The sequence below is a fragment of the Thalassophryne amazonica genome, chromosome 7 (assembly GCF_902500255.1).
Source record: "Thalassophryne amazonica chromosome 7, fThaAma1.1, whole genome shotgun sequence".
In the NCBI taxonomy this organism is placed as follows: Eukaryota; Metazoa; Chordata; class Actinopteri; order Batrachoidiformes; family Batrachoididae; genus Thalassophryne; species Thalassophryne amazonica.
The window spans coordinates 51538884-51556837 of NC_047109.1; the positions used below are offsets into that span (position 1 = coordinate 51538884).

At 43.5% G+C, this 17954-nt stretch overlaps 2 protein-coding genes across 3 annotated transcripts in view; both read left to right on the forward strand.

Annotated features, from left to right (window-relative positions):
• Window positions 1-10310, forward strand: part of LOC117513903 (sialoadhesin) — a 38755-nt gene extending 28445 nt beyond the window's left edge. Inside the window, exons 3-8 of the mRNA XM_034174142.1 lie at window positions 4763-5074; window positions 5152-5415; window positions 5585-5857; window positions 8864-8972; window positions 9063-9228; window positions 9327-10310. Of these exons, the coding sequence (XP_034030033.1) occupies window positions 4763-5074; window positions 5152-5415; window positions 5585-5857; window positions 8864-8972; window positions 9063-9228; window positions 9327-9491 (1289 nt within the window). The 3' untranslated portion in view covers window positions 9492-10310. The remainder of the gene's footprint in view (window positions 1-4762; window positions 5075-5151; window positions 5416-5584; window positions 5858-8863; window positions 8973-9062; window positions 9229-9326) is intronic.
• Window positions 1568-17954, forward strand: part of xrcc1 (X-ray repair complementing defective repair in Chinese hamster cells 1) — a 99890-nt gene continuing 83503 nt past the window's right edge. Inside the window, exons 1-3 of one of the 2 annotated variants that reach the window (XM_034174140.1) lie at window positions 1568-1578; window positions 13886-14127; window positions 14202-14294. In XM_034174140.1, coding sequence (XP_034030031.1) covers window positions 14077-14127; window positions 14202-14294 — 144 coding nt within the window. In that variant the 5' untranslated portion in view covers window positions 1568-1578; window positions 13886-14076. Of the gene's footprint in view, window positions 1579-13724; window positions 14128-14201; window positions 14295-17954 lie in introns of those variants that run through there. The other variant, XM_034174141.1, reaches the window with a different exon arrangement.

The window sequence follows — 17954 nt, forward strand, 5'->3', positions numbered from 1 at the left end:
AACGTCACAAGGTCGAGTTCCCGGCAGTTCTGCTCAAATCACACATGACTTAAATGCAGAACGCCATCCAATTATCTGCTTCAGCTGCAAGTCGTCCAGGTTGCACGTGAGCACCAATCACAGGTGCTTTCCATGATGTTGATGAGGGTGAAGACTCTTCAGCCAGCACCTTCTTCACAGACAAATCAGCCCTCATGCCACCTGGAGAGCAAAGAAAAGAAAAGAACACCAAAACATCCAGCCACGCCCCCCCAACACACAACAGTACCCCCCCATCAACGGGAAGCCTCCCGGCGACCGAACAGACCAGGCCCGAGAACAGCACCTCCCTCCGGGGTCCACGTCAGGAAGCAGACGGCAAGACAGGCACCGCAGCTGGAAGGCCGGCTGGAATCAACAAAAGCCCCAAAACATTCCCCAGAACAAGTCCACTCACACAAAAAAAACACAACACCCACCCAAAACCTCCCCAGGGGACTGTCCCATCAAACCCCGGGAGGAAAAGAAAAACTCCCAAACGCAAAAACCCAACACAGTCCCACAAACACAGTACAAACGTAAATGCATAAAAGAAAAATAACAAACAACCCCCCCAGAATGACCTGCAGAGCCCAACCCCCCCTCAGAAGGCCTTCATTGCCAGTTCCAGGAGGAACAGCCAAAACCGTAATCCCACAAAGGTCCCCAGGTATACATGGAGTAAAACGGTGCCCCCCAGGGGACCGTATCATCAACCCCAGGAGGTACCCTCCCCACAACCCCGGAACCCCAGATCCGGTCACACTTGGCCGGTCGGTCCCAAGCCAATTCCCCCCCAGAGGACCGTCCCATCAACCCTGGAGGTGGAACCCGGAAGGAAACAAAATAAAACCAAAAACCAACCCCCGGAGGACAACCAAAAACAACCCCGGGGGGATATAAAACGACCATAAACCCTGTTACCCTCCCCGGCACCCCGAAAGACCCCAGGTCCCTCCCAGAGCCCTTCGGCGGCTCTATTTTGGCGAACGGCTCAAAATATTAAGCCGGAGAAGGGAACAGGTAAAAACTAACCCAGCTCCAACCCCAAGGCGCAGCGGAGAACCGGAAATACGTCCGGTGCCCCAACTCGACCATACCCCAGCCACTCGGGAAGGGTGGAACTATCGAAATGGCAAACGGCAACAGATCGGCCCACCCCTCCGACTGAGGCATGTCTCCGCTGCACCACACCCCGGCAACACCCATGTCAATCGGTACAAAGGCTCACCGAGGCTGGAGTGGAACCGGGCCCTAACCAAACTAAAAAGAACGCCTCTAACACCCCCCCCCCCCCCCCCCCCCCCCCAGGTGCAGAGGTCTTCTGAGAATGCTCAGCGTGACCAACCTGCACCACCCCACAACCCACAAGACAAGCGGTCTAAGGGCAAGTGAGGTTGGGGTTAGGAATGTAGAGAAATAAAAACAACAAAATAAAACGACCCAACAACCCAAACAGAAAATACCTAAAAACACATACAAAATTGACAAGTAAGTGAGCCCAGGCGGGCTTCTAACCGCCTATCACTCCACCAGATACGCCCCTACCTCCCCAAACAAGTATAACCCCTGATTAAAGAAAACAAAACATTTACTTGTGCTAGAATTTTTTTTATTTTTTTTTTTTTATGTGGGTTCTTTTGCCTGTCCCAGAACACTTGGAGTTACGTCACCGTTATTTCTCTTGACGCTTACGTGTCGGGGCAATACAGGAATCTCGACTCGTCTGAGCTGCATGGGCTCTTCAATAGGAGGAGCCGGAGGTCCCGTCGGAGGAGCCTCAGTGGGGCGAAGAAGAGGCGGCCCAGCTTTGTGTCGGGGAAAGCCCCGAGACAAAAAAACCCGCTCTGATGGGCGTCCTCTCTCGCGTCCACGCTGCTTCATCCGATCATCTAGACGAATCACCAACGATATTAGCTCATCTAAATCGTTTGGCTCATCACGGACCACCAGCTCGTCTTTTAATGACTCATTTAACCTGTCTACAAACACGCCCCGTAATGCTGCGGCATTCCAACCTGATTGAGCAGAAAAAATCCGGAAGTCCACGGAATACTCCGCCGCACTCCGCCTCCCCTGCCTGAGATTCAGCAACCGTTGAGCAACGGTATTCGTTTTCACCGGATGGTCAAAAACCAGTCGGAACTCCCGGGAGAAATCCTTAAAGGACCCTAACAATGGCGAGTTGTTACTCCACAACGCTGTGACCCAAGCTAAGGCGTCACCTCGGAGCAAATTTGTCACATACGAAACACGGCTTCCATCAGAAGAGAAGGAAGCCGGTCGCTGAGCAAAAACCAGAGAACATTGCATCAGAAATGAAGCACAAGCTTCGACGTCTCCCGCATAAGGCTCCGGATGACAAATGATCGGTTCAAACACCGAATCTCTGGGTGACGGGGTTATCTGCCCTGGTATCGATGATGCCGCAGCTGGCGCTGCAGGAAGCGGAACGGCTTGAGCTGCAAGCTCCGTAACACGGGCGTCTGTTTGTTTAATTTGATTTGCGAGATGCTGTAATTGCTCCCATATTTTCTCCAAGTGTTCTTGAATCTTTTCGGCAAAAGGAACCGCCTGTGCCGCTGGGTCCATTATGGAATGGCCGGGAACTACTGTTATGTGTCGACGCGGGTTGAGGAGCGGACCTGCGTCAGACAGGACCCAGCGCTAAAAATAACCAGAAAGCGGTTCCAAACAGAAACTATTTATTATTCACCTGTGCTTAAAAGTGTAAAAACATAAAAACAACATCCCTCTGGTGGAGTGATTCGTGGCTCGCTCTCCAGCGCCTGCAAGGATTAAAGCCGGCGCTCCTGGACTTCCTACCACCGCCAAACACCCCGCAGGTGGACACGACAAACTGATTCTCTGTGAAGCAAAGAGAAGGTGAGGTAAGTCAACAGATACAACTATATCTTCCAATAAACACACGCTATCAGCAACACACTCAGGTCAGTGTCCTTTTTTTACTTTATGCAAATGAGCAGCTTCTCACAACAAGTGGAGGATCACTTATCCTTCACGCCACAGCAGTGAGAAGCAAACTGCACAATTCTCTTCACAATTCCAGTATACTGTGTAACAAAACACCAAGTTACTATCAACAATTACTTAAACACTTAATTACCTTTAGTGTGTGCTGACAGCATGTGTCCTCACCCCTCCCTGCTTCACGGGCTCGATGTGTCAAAACCCAGGCGCGGTCCTCAGCGTCTCACAAACGAACGTCACAAGGTCGAGTTCCCGGCAGTTCTGCTCAAATCACACATGACTTAAATGCAGAACGCCATCCAATTATCTGCTTCAGCTGCAAGTCGTCCAGTTGCACGTGAGCACCAATCACAGGTGCTTTCCATGATGTTGATGAGGGTGAAGACTCTTCAGCCAGCACCTTCTTCACAGACAAATCAGCCCTCATGCCACCTGGAGAGCAAAGAAAAGAAAAGAACACCAAAACATCCAGCCACGCCCCCCCAACACACAACATGATATTGTGTATGTGGAAAAAGTTTTAGATCTTTGAGTTCATCTCATACAAAATGGGAGCAAAACCAAAAGTGTTGCATTTATATTTTTGTTGAGTATACATAGGTGGGTTCTGAAATAGCCCAGGTGAAATAAGATTTACCAAAGGTCAAACTTTGGGGTCATAGGTCATAATTAAGTTTTTCTCTCTGATTTGCACCAAATGACACGCATCTGGGAGTGGGTTCCAAAATTGCCCACTGAGGTCAAATTGTCCAAAGGTGTCACTGCTGTGCCTTCTTTGCAACTGCCAAGGTTTTTGTAGAGCAGGAAAAGTCCTCCTTGATGCACGTTTGCAAGAACTTGAAGGCTGACACCCTTTCCACACAGTTCCTATGAATGTAAAATGGGGCATGGTTCACCTTGTGCTTCCTAAAGTCAATGATGGCTCAATGCTCCATGATGTGAGTCTCTGGACCTCATCTCTATAAGCTGACTGATGAATGCTGACCCTGAAATTGGTCTTAAAGAATTTATCTTGGCAAAATTCAAAGAATGTGATTTTCAGTCTAATTTGGACCAAATGTGACGCAAACTTTGACATAATTTTCCTGGTCAGGTCAGCTAGAGGTCAATCATTTGGGTGAAGGTCAAGGTCATTAGGGTAAAATATCCGATTGCATTAACCCTTATTGCCTTCATGGCTACAGGTACCTATTACCAGTATCTCTGCTCTTTGCAGATGGCATTTAAAGAAATATCTGTAAAAACTGATTGTAATACATCTTTGAGGGTTTTGAACTTGAGGCTGCATGATTTCCATTTAAATCAGTTCATTCTTTTTATTTAAAGAGCACCACTTCACAACATAAGTCACCCCAAAGTGCTTTACATGAAGTCTAACCTGACCCACCCCCAGAGCAAGCACAATGCAGCAGTGGTCAGGGAAAACTCCCTCAGGTGGTTTTGAATACAGGAAGAAACCTCAACCAGACCAGATTAATAGGGGTGACCATCTGCTTTGACCATTCTAATAATAACAAAATAATAATAATAATAATAAACAGCAAATCACAAAAGAAACACTGCACCTCAGCAACTAGATACTTATAGAGTCCAGTGATTGCAACAACTGATGGTTTGCATGTGTACAAGAGGTTATGTACAAGATCTTGTGGTCATTCAGACTTTGGTTCCTCTGTGGGATATCTTGCATTTAAACTGAACTTTCATCCACTGTTTTCTTCTAAAGAGTGATGGAGAGTTTTCTCACTGACAGAAACTCCTGAGGCTCCTGTCATCAGCGGCATGCTGTCAGTTATAGATGGACAGCTATGCACTTTGAACTGCACCATCATCTGTTACTGTCCATCCAAACTTCCTGCTCTGCAGTGGCACTGGGAGAGAGGAGACCATCTGAACAGCAGCGAACATGTAGAAGTACAGACACTTTACCCTCAGGCCCACAGTCCGATCTTACTGGCCCGTCTCTCCTTCACTGCGTCATACCAAGTAAAACCCAGGCTCAGATGTGAAGTCAGCTACCCAGGAGCCAGAGCAGCAGCCACTACAAAAGCTCTTCACGTGACCTGTGTGTACAGTTTTTACTCAATTCTTTAAGTTTTTGACTCAATTTACAAGTTATCTTTGCTGTGTTTTTGGATACAGTTCCACCAAAGGATGTGAAGGTTCAAGTCCAGACTTTGATAGTGCAGGAGGGCGGTAATGCACTGCTGGTCTGCTCATGTAAAGCTGACCCACCTGTGTTGGAGTACCGCTGGTCCTACAGACAACACGGCCTCATGGTGCACCTCCACCAACGCTCACAACAAGTCCGAGTATACAACGTGACCCGAGATATGAAAGTCCGATGCACAGCAGAGAACCTGATTGGTCAAGGAGTTTCTCAGCTCACAGCATTGAACATACAATGTAATTCCAAAACTGCTCGATAAGTAAAAGCCCCACATCCAGCTGACAATCACATAATATATTTCCAAACAAGGTTTACTGGCATTTTGTTTTGACTGTGACTTTTTGCAATACATTAATAATCTAATTCATTTTGTCAGTGTACAGTTCTGTACTTTCTTTCTTCCAGATAAACCGATCATCCTCCAGTTGTCCTCCACCTGTGTTTTAGGTGGTTTGGAGCTTCTGTGTCAGTGTTCTGTTGATTCCAATCCCAGAGCAGCAGTTACCTGGAGTGTGAATGGGACTGTTCCACCTCGTGACTATAACACATCAGTGACATCAGAGGATGATGTACTAACAGCTACTATGCGGGGCTACATGGAAACACCCCTGAGGGTGATGTGCTTTGCATTCAATTCACTGGGGAACAACTCCCTGGTTTTGCTGCAGGGAAAAGAAGGTGTGTTCAAAGCACTGTTCCACCATTAATAAATTTCCTCTGCTTTTTCACTTACACTAAAACGATCAGTGCAGAAACATTAGGACAGTTCAGACTGAGGTGTGCGTACGAGGTCTGTTAGAAAAGTATCCGACCTTTTTATTTTTTTGCAAAAAATTAAAAGGTCGGATACTTTTCTAACAGACCTCGTACACTGGTGCTGTACATTGCTGCATTCATCACCTCACAGAATTACCTTGGTTTTTGACTGGCAATGATTCAGACAGACCAGTGGCCCATCACGACCTCCAGAAAGTAATCATGAATCTGCCATGGGAATGTTATTGGTGTTGTCCAGTTTGTGGTGTCTTCGAATAATGATTGTTGTGTTGGATTATACTCAGGGAAACGTACTTTATCGCTAGAATATTGCAGTACTTCTCCTAAAGTAGCCACTCAGCTGCAGGAGCCCTCAATAGCTGGACCATGCACACAGAAGAACCCCACATGGCTAAAATGTCATATCTGATGTTCCCTCACAATGCAAGTGATACTCTTTATATGACTCACCCTCAGTCATTCCAACAGTACCTAAGTATCCTCTGAAAAAAAGGCATCACTCGTCACTGTAGGTCACAAGTTAGTGTTAAACTCTAACAAAGTACAGTACGACAGGAAGCACCAGGACCCCAAAGACTTGGACCTTTGTTGCAAAAGGCACAAGTGCATCTAAAAAAATTTGAATATCTTGAAAAGTTAATTTGTTTTCAGTTATTTCATAATGTGAAATTCTATATATTCTAGACTCATTATATACACACTAAAATATTTCAAACCATTTTTTTTATTTTTATAATTATGTCATATCATGCCAGAAAATGGATATATCAAAAACATTTACAGAAATGTCAAATTTCTGAAAAATATGTTCATTTATGCACTCAATACTTGGTTGGGACTCCTTTTGAATGAATGATTGTCCACCGCCATGAAATAAGGGGGACTCTTGACATGTACTCCATTTGTACGTACAACTGTCCGTGCATGTGTCACATTTTGAGAGCCCTAGATTTCTCTGTTGCCCCTTTATGAGACAGTATGATATTGTAAATGCACAAAAATGTGATGTCTACACATATGATTGTGACCCAGATTTCCAAGGTCATCTAAGATGACAGACAATCACTATCTAATCCCCAAAATGCCACTTTTTCTCTCCAAATATCATTTGTATTGAACACCTATAGTAAATCATGTATCTTGACTCCCTTTAGGATGCTACATTTAACCTTGAACCTCAGGGTCAAGGTCATCCATGCAGATGGATGAAAATAAAGAACCTTTTTGGTATATTTTGCCTTCTCAGCATCAATTTTTTTCTTCTAAAGCCTAAATTTGCATTGAACACTGACAGCAAATCATTCATCCCAGCTCCCTTGAGCCAACTGCATTTGATCTTGGACCTTAGGGTCAAGGTCTTGCATGGCACTGACTCCATCCTCAGTCCACTCCTTGTGAAACTCTCCCAAATTCTTGAATAAGCTTTGTTTGAGAATCTTCTCAAGACTGCAGTCATCCCTGTTGCTTGTGCATCTTTTCCTACCACACTTTTCTCTTCCAATCAACTTTCCATGAATGTACTTTGATAGGCCATAATTATCAAAATTATTATTTAAAAAAGCTTGAAACATTTTAGTTCATATGTAGTGAGTCAAGAATACATAACATTTTCACTTTCTGAAATAACTGACAAAAGATATTGAACTTTTTCATAATATTCTAATTTTCAGAGATGCACCTCACCAAACACCTCTGTCCAGGGAATCAATGACTCCATAAACTATTCACAGGCATCCCAGAGACAAGATTGTCACCTCCAAGATAGGTGACACTGTCCACAAGTTCAGCAGTTTTATCGCATACAAATATACTTCTGATGGCTAAGTCCAAGAAGTCATTGAAAACCTGGACCATCCAGGACAATCACAGACCCAGGGACTCTGACTGAGTAGCTGCTGATTACACCATAATTCGCAAAGTCAACTTTAGTGAAGTCTTTCCTCAACAACAAAGTCACCTAAGTTGCTACTCCACAACCCTTGCCAACATCCACTTTATGTACAAACTGAACAGTGTAGGAGCCAGAACACATGTTGTATGGCTGGGGGGGCCTGGCTGCCTTTTTGTTTGTCTTTTGTCCTGTCTTTTGTTTTTCCTTCCAGGTGGCTTGCATTTGGGACTGAGTGGCTGTGTAGCTGAGTTTATCAGGACCTCACCCTGATCACCTGAGGCTGATCACCTGCGGCTCGTCAGGACTCACAGCTGTGGTGCATCTACAATGGATTGGAACATGGTGGCATTTAAGACTGGAGTACACAGTGTGTATTTGCCAGAGACTCGACCTTGTGACCAGACGGGTGAGATCGTCGTCTCGGGAGCCATCTCATCATCAGTGGATGCAGAGAACGTCCAGGTTTGATGCATGGTCTGTGAAAGAGGAGAGGGTGAGGTCTCACGCTCGTCAGCACACTTCCTGAGACTCGGTTTGTCGCGGCCACCTGGGGGGTGTTGGCGGGGTCCTTGGGTCCGAATTGGTTCTGGCTCCGGACCGTTGGCGCTGCTGGGAGCGCACTGCAAAACCACCACGCCAGACCGCGCACTTTTATATTTTTTCACATCACTGTTATGTTCATTAAACTCTGTTATCCTTTGTACTGTGCTCTGCTTATTTTATACTGGGTCCTTCAAACGCTGGTCGGTTCTCCGGGCTGCGTCCGACACATAACAACACATCCCTGATGAACACCATAATTCACTGGCATGAGCTGAGATGCTGCCGTCATGTTAGATAGCACGACAATAGCAAAAAAAAAAAAAAAAGGAGAGGAAAAACTGTTTTCAAAATGTAAAAACAAAACAAAACAAAATAACCTGAAACTAACATTACAAATATACCAAATGCCACATTGCAATGTAATAATTATTATTTACATCCCATTCTAAGGTACTGCTGCTCTTTTTGTCCAGATTCAGTAACAATACCTCTGCTTTGGATGGTCATACCTGCTGTAGTCATCTGCGTGGTCATAAGTCTTATCATTGTTCTTCTCTACTGCTGCTGCAAAAAAGCAGGAAAGTATGTGCAGAAAATCTGTTGCCTCACAGGTCAATGAAACTATAACAAATTGTTGTTGTGAGGCTCATATTTGTGTACCACTCCTCTCAGAAATGTCATGAGTCCACATCGAGCCAAGTACCACAGAGAACTGGGGATTTATCAAGAGCGGACACCCCTCTACATTAATTGCACTGAAGTGACTCATATCTACACTAACGGCAGCTACCAGCTTGTGTACCAGAACTGCACTCCTTTTTTTGTCCGTTCCAAGCAGGTATTTGAATAATTTGATCTTGTTCAGATTGTGTCTTTGGCAAGACACGTTTCTAAATCCCTCAATTTAAGGCTTAGCAACATCTATACCTTTTGCAGGTGCGCCCAATAGGCCGAATAGGAGGGGAGAGGAGGTTGGCAGAGAGAAGGAGAAGAGCAGAGCGAGGTGGTGTGGAGAATCAAATGGGTTTGGGAGTCGGCAGAGAGGTGGACACCTCTGTTCCTGATGCTGCTGAGACCGCCATCTACCTGGAGATCCCCTGAACATCCAGCAGAATTCAATTTGTGTATTAAATTTGACAAAATTTATTCTCAAACTGATAATGAATGAGTGGGGAAACAAACATTTCTGTAGCTTAGTTATCAGGTTATTGTATATAATGTAAGATTATAGTTTGACCATGTTTTTATCAAGCATCTCAATTTTTTTTTTTACTTTTTTGATCTGTTAATATGAAGATTTTTGGAATTAAAGACCAGTCTCCCAGGTTTATGCTTGTTTCAGATGACACTGTTTTCTGCAACACCAGAATGGGGGAAGTAGAAATGAAACTACAATAGTGGAACAAAAGCATTTAAGAACAGATGATGAATGGCAATTTAGGCTCACTGACCACCAGGATTCAGAGGTTAGTGCAGTGTGGGAGAGAACATGTTTAAAAACCTCAGATTAGTGGTAGTGGTGCAGAAATAACCCACAAATGCAGTGTGGATGGAATACCTGGAACATGTCATAGTTCATGTACTGATCTCTAGGTTTCTGTTCCTTCAAGTATCATACGTTTTGTTATTGGCTACGTGTTATATTGGGGAGGTGATGGTCTAGTGGTTAAGTGTTGGGTTTAGAAACAAGAGGATCCTTGGTTCAAGCCCCCACCAGACTGGAAAGTCACTAAGGGCCCTTTGGCAAGGTCCTTAATGCCCCAGTTGCTCCCAGTATGCAGTTGAGTGCCTTGCATGGCAGCACCCTAACATTTATGTGTGTGTGTGTGTATATATATATATATAGCTGTGCCTTCGCCAAGACCCAAAAAGCATAGCCAGTTGAAATCAGAAAGTGGTATAGAGGAGGATTTTCTTAAAAAGAAGACCTGAAAGTTCAGCTGCAATTTGCCAGAAGGTACATCCGACATACAAGCCTAGATTTGATGTTTTGGTGAAAGAAAATCCTCCTCTATACCACTTTATCATGAAGCTGAATAACTGGTGATACAAAATGCAAAACATGCCCTGTGCATAACTTCTCCAATCACAGCCACAGAAGCCTAAAACTTCTTCTGGGGTGCCTTGGTGGCTTTCCTCACTCTTCTTCTTCTTGCACACTTGTCACTCAGTTTTTGAGAATTGTCTACTCCATACAGATTTACCATAGAGTGCCATACTGTTTGTATTTCTTCTAAATTGATGTAAAGTCCAAGACATATTCAGTGACTTGGAAATGTTCATGTATCCATCCCCTGACTTGTCTGGAGAAAACTGACAAAAAAAAATAAAAAAAATATTTACAGGTATGCACACACAACCTACGCATACATTGTAACTTTTTTCAGTCGAAAAGTAAGTAGCGAATTACATCTAACCTCCATGTTAAGTCATTTCTATTTGTGCTGTCCTTGTACTGTTCTGTATGAAAATGTTTAATAAAATTGTGTCATAATTTAATCTTGTGTATACTTGACATATCCATTTAGAAAACAATAAAAAATTATGTGAAAAATTAATAGCAAGTCATTAAAATTGTACACCCATAAAAATGAGTGATTGTTATTCAGAAAGACCATGAATAAGTATTGATATTTGGTACAGAAACCTTCATTTGTAGTTCCAGAGGTCAGACATTTCCTGTAGTTCTTGACCAAGTTTGCACACCCTGCAGCAGGGTACTCATCTTCAGTGTTCTTACTGAGGGGAGCAGGTTGTTTGTCAAAATCTCACAATACATGACCCCATCCATCTTCCCTTCAATACGGTGCAGTCATCCTGTCCCCTTTGCAGAAAAGCACCCACAAAAATTATGTTTCTACCCCCCATGCTTCATGGTTAGGATGGTGTTCTTGGGGTTGTTCTCATCCTTCAAACACAGCGAGTAGAGTTGATACCAAAAAGCTCTATTTTGGTCTCATCTGACCACATGACCTTCTCCCATGCCTCCTTTGGATCATCCAGATGGTCACTGGTGAACTTCAAACGGGCCTGGACATGTGCTGGCTTGAGCAGGGGGACCTTGCTGCCCTGCAGGATTTTAAACCATAACAGCATCATGTGTTACTAATGTAATCTTTGTTACTGTGGTCCCAGCTCTCTTCAGGTCATTGACCAGGTCCTCCTGTGTAGTTCTGAGCTTTCTCAGAATCATCGTTACCCCACAAAGTGAGATCTTGCATGGAATCCCAGACCGAGGGAGATTGACAGTCATCTTGTGTTTCTTCCACTTTCTAATAAATAACCATAACAGTTGTTGTCTTCTACCAAGCTGCTTGCCTGTTGTCCTGTAGTCCATCCCAGCCTTGTGCAGGTCTATAGTTTTGTCCCTGGTGTCCTTAGACAGCTCTTTGTTCTTGGCTATGGTGGACAGGTTGGAGTGTGATTGACTGAGTGTGTGAACAGGTGTCTTTTATACAGGTAACAAGTTCAAACAGGTGCAATTAATACAGTAAAGAGTGCACAATAAGAGGGCTTCTTAAAGAAAAATTAACAGGTCTCTGTGAGAGCCAGAATTCTAGCTGGTTGGTAGATGTTCAAATACTTATTTTCCTCACTGTAAATCTGCTCTTTTAAAGATGAAATCCTGGATGGAAAAACTTTTCTGAATCAGTTTTTCACACTTTATTGTTTCACTGAGGCTGTGTGGTGAAGATGATCGTTGATTAAAATTGCTTCGCTGCTTTTTTACAGCGTGTAGTGTCTGCTGTTCACTCTTGCTCTCTCGCTCTCTCTCTCTGTGTCTGAATGAGAGACTCGTCACTTTCACACCATCTTTGCAGCTTATTTGCGCAAATTTAGGAAACGTGAAAGCTTTCATCTGTAAAATAAAACCTTAATATGTCACTAGCTACGCAGGCAGGAGCAGCTCTTTTTTTATTGGAAGACTTTGACTGAGTTTTTGTTCTTTCACTCTCTGAGCTGCGGTGCTGTGACTCTGCTCGGGGCGAGCAGGCAGCAGTCTGTTCAGCACAAACAGTCTGGCTGGATTAAAAAATATCTGAGGATACGGTGCAGTACAACGGCGCTGTCCTAACAGTATGATGGTGCGATGCCGTTGTTCCATTGTCTGGGGAGAATCCTGGTAATTCCATTCAATAAGTGAAACTTGTATATTTATTCATTGCACACAGACTGATATATTTCAAGTATTTATTTATTTAAATTTTTATGGTTATAACTGACAACTAATGAAAATCCCAAATTCAGTATCAAAGAAAATTAGAATATTACTTAAGACCAATACAAAAAAAAGGATTTTTAGAAATGTTGGCCACCTGAAAAGTATGAACATGTACAGCACTCCTTTTGCCTGAATTACTGCAGCAATGCGGCGTGGCATGGAGTCGATCAGTCTGTGGCAGTTCTCCCATGCCTCCTCTGGATCATCCAGATGGTCACTGGTGAACTTCAAACGGGCCTGGACATGTGCTGGCTTGAGCAGGGGGACCTTGCTGCCCTGCAGGATTTTAAACCATAACAGCATCATGTGTTACTAATGTAATCTTTGTGACTGTGGTCCCAGCGCTCTTCATGTCATTGACCAGGCCCTTCCGTGTAGTTCTGGGCTTTCTCAGAATCATTATTACCCCACAAGATGAGATCTTGCATGGAGCCCCAGACTGAGGAAGACTGACAGTCATTTTGTGTTTCTTTGATTTTCTAAGAATTACTCCAGCAGTTGTTGTCTTCTCACCAAGCTGCTTGCCTGTTGTCCTGTAGCCCATCCCAGCCTTGTGCAGGTCTACAGTTTTGTCCCTGGTGTCCTTAGACAGCTCTTTGGTCTTGGCCATGGTGGACAGACTGGAGTGTGATTGATTGAATGTGTGGACAGATGTCTTTCATACAGGTAATGAGTTTAAACAGGTGCAATTAATACAGGTAAAGAGTGTAGAATAGGAGGGTTTGTTAAAGAAAAACTAACAGGTCTGTGAGACCCAGAATTTTTGCTGGTTGTTAGGTGATCAAATACTTATTTCATGCAATAAAATGCAAATTAATTATTTAAAAATCATACAATGTGATTTTTGGATTTTGTTTTAGATTCTTTTTCTCACAGTTGAAGTGTACCTACGATAAAACTTACAGACCTCTCCATTCTTTGTAGGTGGGAAAACTTACAAATTCGACAGCGGATCAAATCCTTATTTGCCTCACTGTATGTTTCATTTTGAACATCCGCTCCACTTTAGGTGTGTGGGCACTCTGAACGCTTGATGGCGCTGGTGCTGTCGTGAGGAGATTCTTAACAACGCAGAGGAAGACTCATCTCAAGCGCTCATTGGTTGGAATCGTGTAAGGATGGATATGTCGTCAGTGCGCGATTTCTCGGGCTTTTGGTGGGAAAATGAGTTCGTTTTCACAGACGTTTTTCTTTAAATTAAAAGCGTTAGCGCGTTTTTTGTAAGGCTTAATGTAATAAGAAAGTAGGCGACTATGTATGCATTAGCAAAAAGCTGTGTTCCTTAACGTTTGGTGTCCTTGTAGGTGTGCTTAGCTACCTGTGAAAAGTTGAGTGTCTATTGTTTGCTAACGAGCTGTGACGCTAATGAGCGGGCAGCACTGTTAGCTGGTTAGTTTGGTTTTTAGGTTTCGATTGCTATTTACAGCTGCGTAATCTCTGAAAACGTGTCATATTTACAACAACATGCCAGAAATCAAAGTAAAGCACGTGGTGTCCTGCAGCAGTGAGGACTCTGTGAGTTTTTCTCCTGGCAGATGTACTTTATTTGTTATGTTTTCAGCCAAACCTGTGAGCTTTGTACTTTTCAGACACACAAGGCAGAGAATCTGTTGAGCTCTGACACCTACAGAAAGTGGAAAGCAGCAAAAGCCGGAGAGAAGCAGACATCAGTCATTCTCCAGGTATGGTTTACACAAGGTTGTTTACACCCTAGATCAAATACATCCTGGTTCATAGGTGGCTGCTGTCGGACTGAGGAGGTGGCACAGATTATGACAAAGATAAATAATTCTATAAATACCATAAACACTGATGTATGTGTTTTACTTGGGGACTTTAATTTGAGAAGAATAAACTGGTATAGCCTTGTGAGTTTTAGAGAACTTGATAAACTCTTCATAAATGCGATTAACGACAATCTGTTAGATCAGGTTGTAAAAGAACCAACCAGAGGTGACAGCATTCTAGACCTTGTGTTTGTGAATGACCTCTCCCTCATAACTCATTGCTCAGTGAGGGCACCTTTGTTGACTAGTGATCACAGATCGGTCTGGATGACCTTGAAATGTCCAACTTCCAGAATAAACAAAACCAGAAGGAAAGTTCATCTAAACTCAAAAGGAGATTATGAAGGGTTCAATAAAACTTTAACAATAAGACTGATGTACATTGTTAAAGAGAGGAAACATTGAAGACAACTGGAAAATCTTCAATTCAGAGTGCCCACCTCTCGTGCCGGAGATTGTGAGTTCGTGTCCTGTGGGTTGAGCGATGGAGCGTGAGCGAGTACAACAAAACATACACAAGGTAGAGGTTAAATGAGGGGGAAAAAATGAATTTCATCCATTTTGGAATAAGGCTGAAACATAACAAAATGTGGAAAAAGTTGAAGCACTGTGAATACTTTCTGAATGCACTGTACGTACGTATGTGTGTGTTTCATTTCGTTATCCAACCCTTATGAGAAAGAAATGTATAATGTTTTACAGTTCTTTATCATAACTAACTGTAAATACAACTAACCAACCCATGTCAGACTGCCAGCACGCTTCCTTCCTCAGGTTGGAAGTCGCTACTGTGTCGCATCACTCAGCATAATCTATTTTGGACCTGCGTAGCTGACTGTACAGTGACCACTTGTCTGTTGTTGCTACAAAATGCCCATTCTGATTAAAAATGAGTGGCAGCTAGTTGCTTTGTTTCTTGGAGTTAATGAGACCAAGGGGCGATGGGGTCCTATTTATGCTCGACAGCATTGTAGACAATGTCATTGGAGCACTCTCTGTTGGACAAACTATATAATGACAAGTTTATAAGTTTATTTGGTCCTATCTGCAAAAATAGTGCTGATAGTTATGTTTTTTTGATAGGCTTATATCAGCCAATATTACTGGCTATGTGTGTGTGTATGTATATGTATATGTATATATATATATATATATATATATATATATATATATACACACTCAACAAAAATATAAACGCAACACTTTTGGTTTTGCTCCCATTTTGTATGAGATGAATTCAAAGATCTGAAACTTTTTCCACATACACAATATCACCATTTCCCTCAAATATTGTTCACAAACCAGTCTAAATCTGTGATAGTGACCACTTCTCCTTTGCTGAGATAATCCATCCCACCTCACAGGTGTGCCATATCAAAATGCTGATTAGACACCATGATTAGTGCACAGGTGTGCCTTAGACCGTCCACAATAAAAGGCCACTCTGAAAGGTGCAGTTTTGTTTTATTGGGGGGGATACCAGTCAGTATCTGGTGTGACCACCATTTGCCTCATGCAGTGCAACACATCTCCTTCGCATAGAGTTGATCAGGTTGTCAGTTGTGGCCTGTGGAATGTTGGTCCACTCCTCTTCAATGGCTGTGCGAAGTTGCTGGATATTGGCAGGAACTGGTACACGCTGTCGTACCCCACCGCCACCATGGGCCACTCGATCCACAACATTGACATCAGAAAACCGCTCACCCACACGACGCCACACACGCTATCTGCCATCTGCCCTGAACAGTGTGAACCGGGATTCATCCGTGAAGAGAACATCTCTCCAACGTGCCAAATGCCAGCGAATGTGAGCATTTGCCCACTCAAGTTGGTTACGACGATGAACTGGAGTCAGGTCGAGACCCCGATGAGGACGACGAGCATTCAGATGAGCTTCCCTGAGACGGTTTCTGAGAGTTTGTGCAGAAATTCTTTGGTTATGCAAACCGATTGTTTCAGCAGCTGTCCGAGTGGCTGGTCTCAGACGATCTTGGAGGTGAACATGCTTAATGTGGAGGTCCTGGGCTGGTGTGGTTACACATGGTCTGCGGTTGTGAGGCTGGTTGGATGTACTGCCAAATTCTCTGAAACGCCTTTGGAGACGGCTTATGGTAGAGAAATGAACATTCAATACACGAGCAACAGCTCTGGTTGAAATCCCTGCTGTCAGCATGCCAATTGCGCGTTCCCTCAAATCTTGCGACATCTGTGGCATTGTACTGTGTGATAAAACTGCACCTTTCAGAGTGGCCTTTTATTGTGGGCGGTCTAAGGCACACCTGTGCACTAATCATGGTGTCTAATCAGCATCTTGATATGGCACACCTGTGAGGTGGGATGGATCATCTCAGCAAAGGAGAAGTGCTCACTATCACAGATTTAGACTGGTTTGTGAACAATATTTGAGGGAAATGGTGATACTGTGTATGTGGAAAAAGTTTTAGATCTTTGAGTTCATTTCATACAAAATGGGAGCAAAACCAAAAGTGTTGCGTTTATATTTTTGTTGAGTGTATCTTTCAGGTGTGTTGATGAAGCCAGCGACAACCACTGATTCTTGTCCTCATCAGACTTTTTCAAACAATCTTTCTCGCCATCTTCTCTCTGTCTGACGTCGGTCCGTGACAGAGATATGCTGCACAAGTCTTCTTTTAAAAACTAGCGCTCTAAAGGTTTGCGATGTCCACATGCTACCTTTAGCTTAAGCTACGTGCAGGACAAACAGCGTCGCCGCAGCAACCAACCAGTCTCACTTTACGACAACTGTCGCAACAGCCAGGCTTTTTTTTCCTCCGAGGACACTGCCGCGGTCTTATAAAACTTGCATGATGTCGTTACAAAAAGAACACTTTGCGACAGACATTTTAAAAACTCAGTGACAATCATGATTACAGAGTAAAACACTAACACCTCCCCCCCATGATGAAATCCGCGGAATTTCGCGGATCCACGGATTTTTCACAGCCCTGCATTTCTTTTAGACGACAAGAATTTACAAAAAGACGGAAAACGGTCCAAAGACGGCGAATAAGCATCCCTGCACATCGCATCAATCAACACGCCTTTTGAAGAACATATTGAACAGAATGTCTTTTCTAAAACCTCCAAAACCGGGCCAGGTACAAACACCAGTCAAATGCAAAGCATCAACCCCTGCAAGTGTAGAAGCTTTAAAGAAGAGGTATGAAGAGAGAGGAAGTTTGTGAGTAGCTGGACACAGGTTTATCCGTGGCTGGGGCAAAAGGAAGAGGACAACACAATATACTGCCATGTCTGTCAGGATTTTCCTTCAATTGCGGACCAGTAAGTCAGTTGGAGTTAAAGAATTTGATTTGCTTTATCAAAAAAAACATACAGTAGTGTTCAGAATAATAGCAGTGCTATGTGACTAAAAAGATTAATCCAGGGTTTGAGTATATTTCCTACTGTTACATGGGAAACAAGGTACCAGTAGATTCAGTAGATTCTCACGAATCCAACAAGACCAAGCATTCATGATATGCACACTCTTAAGGCTATGAAATTGGGCTATTAGTAAAAAAAAAAAAAAAAGTA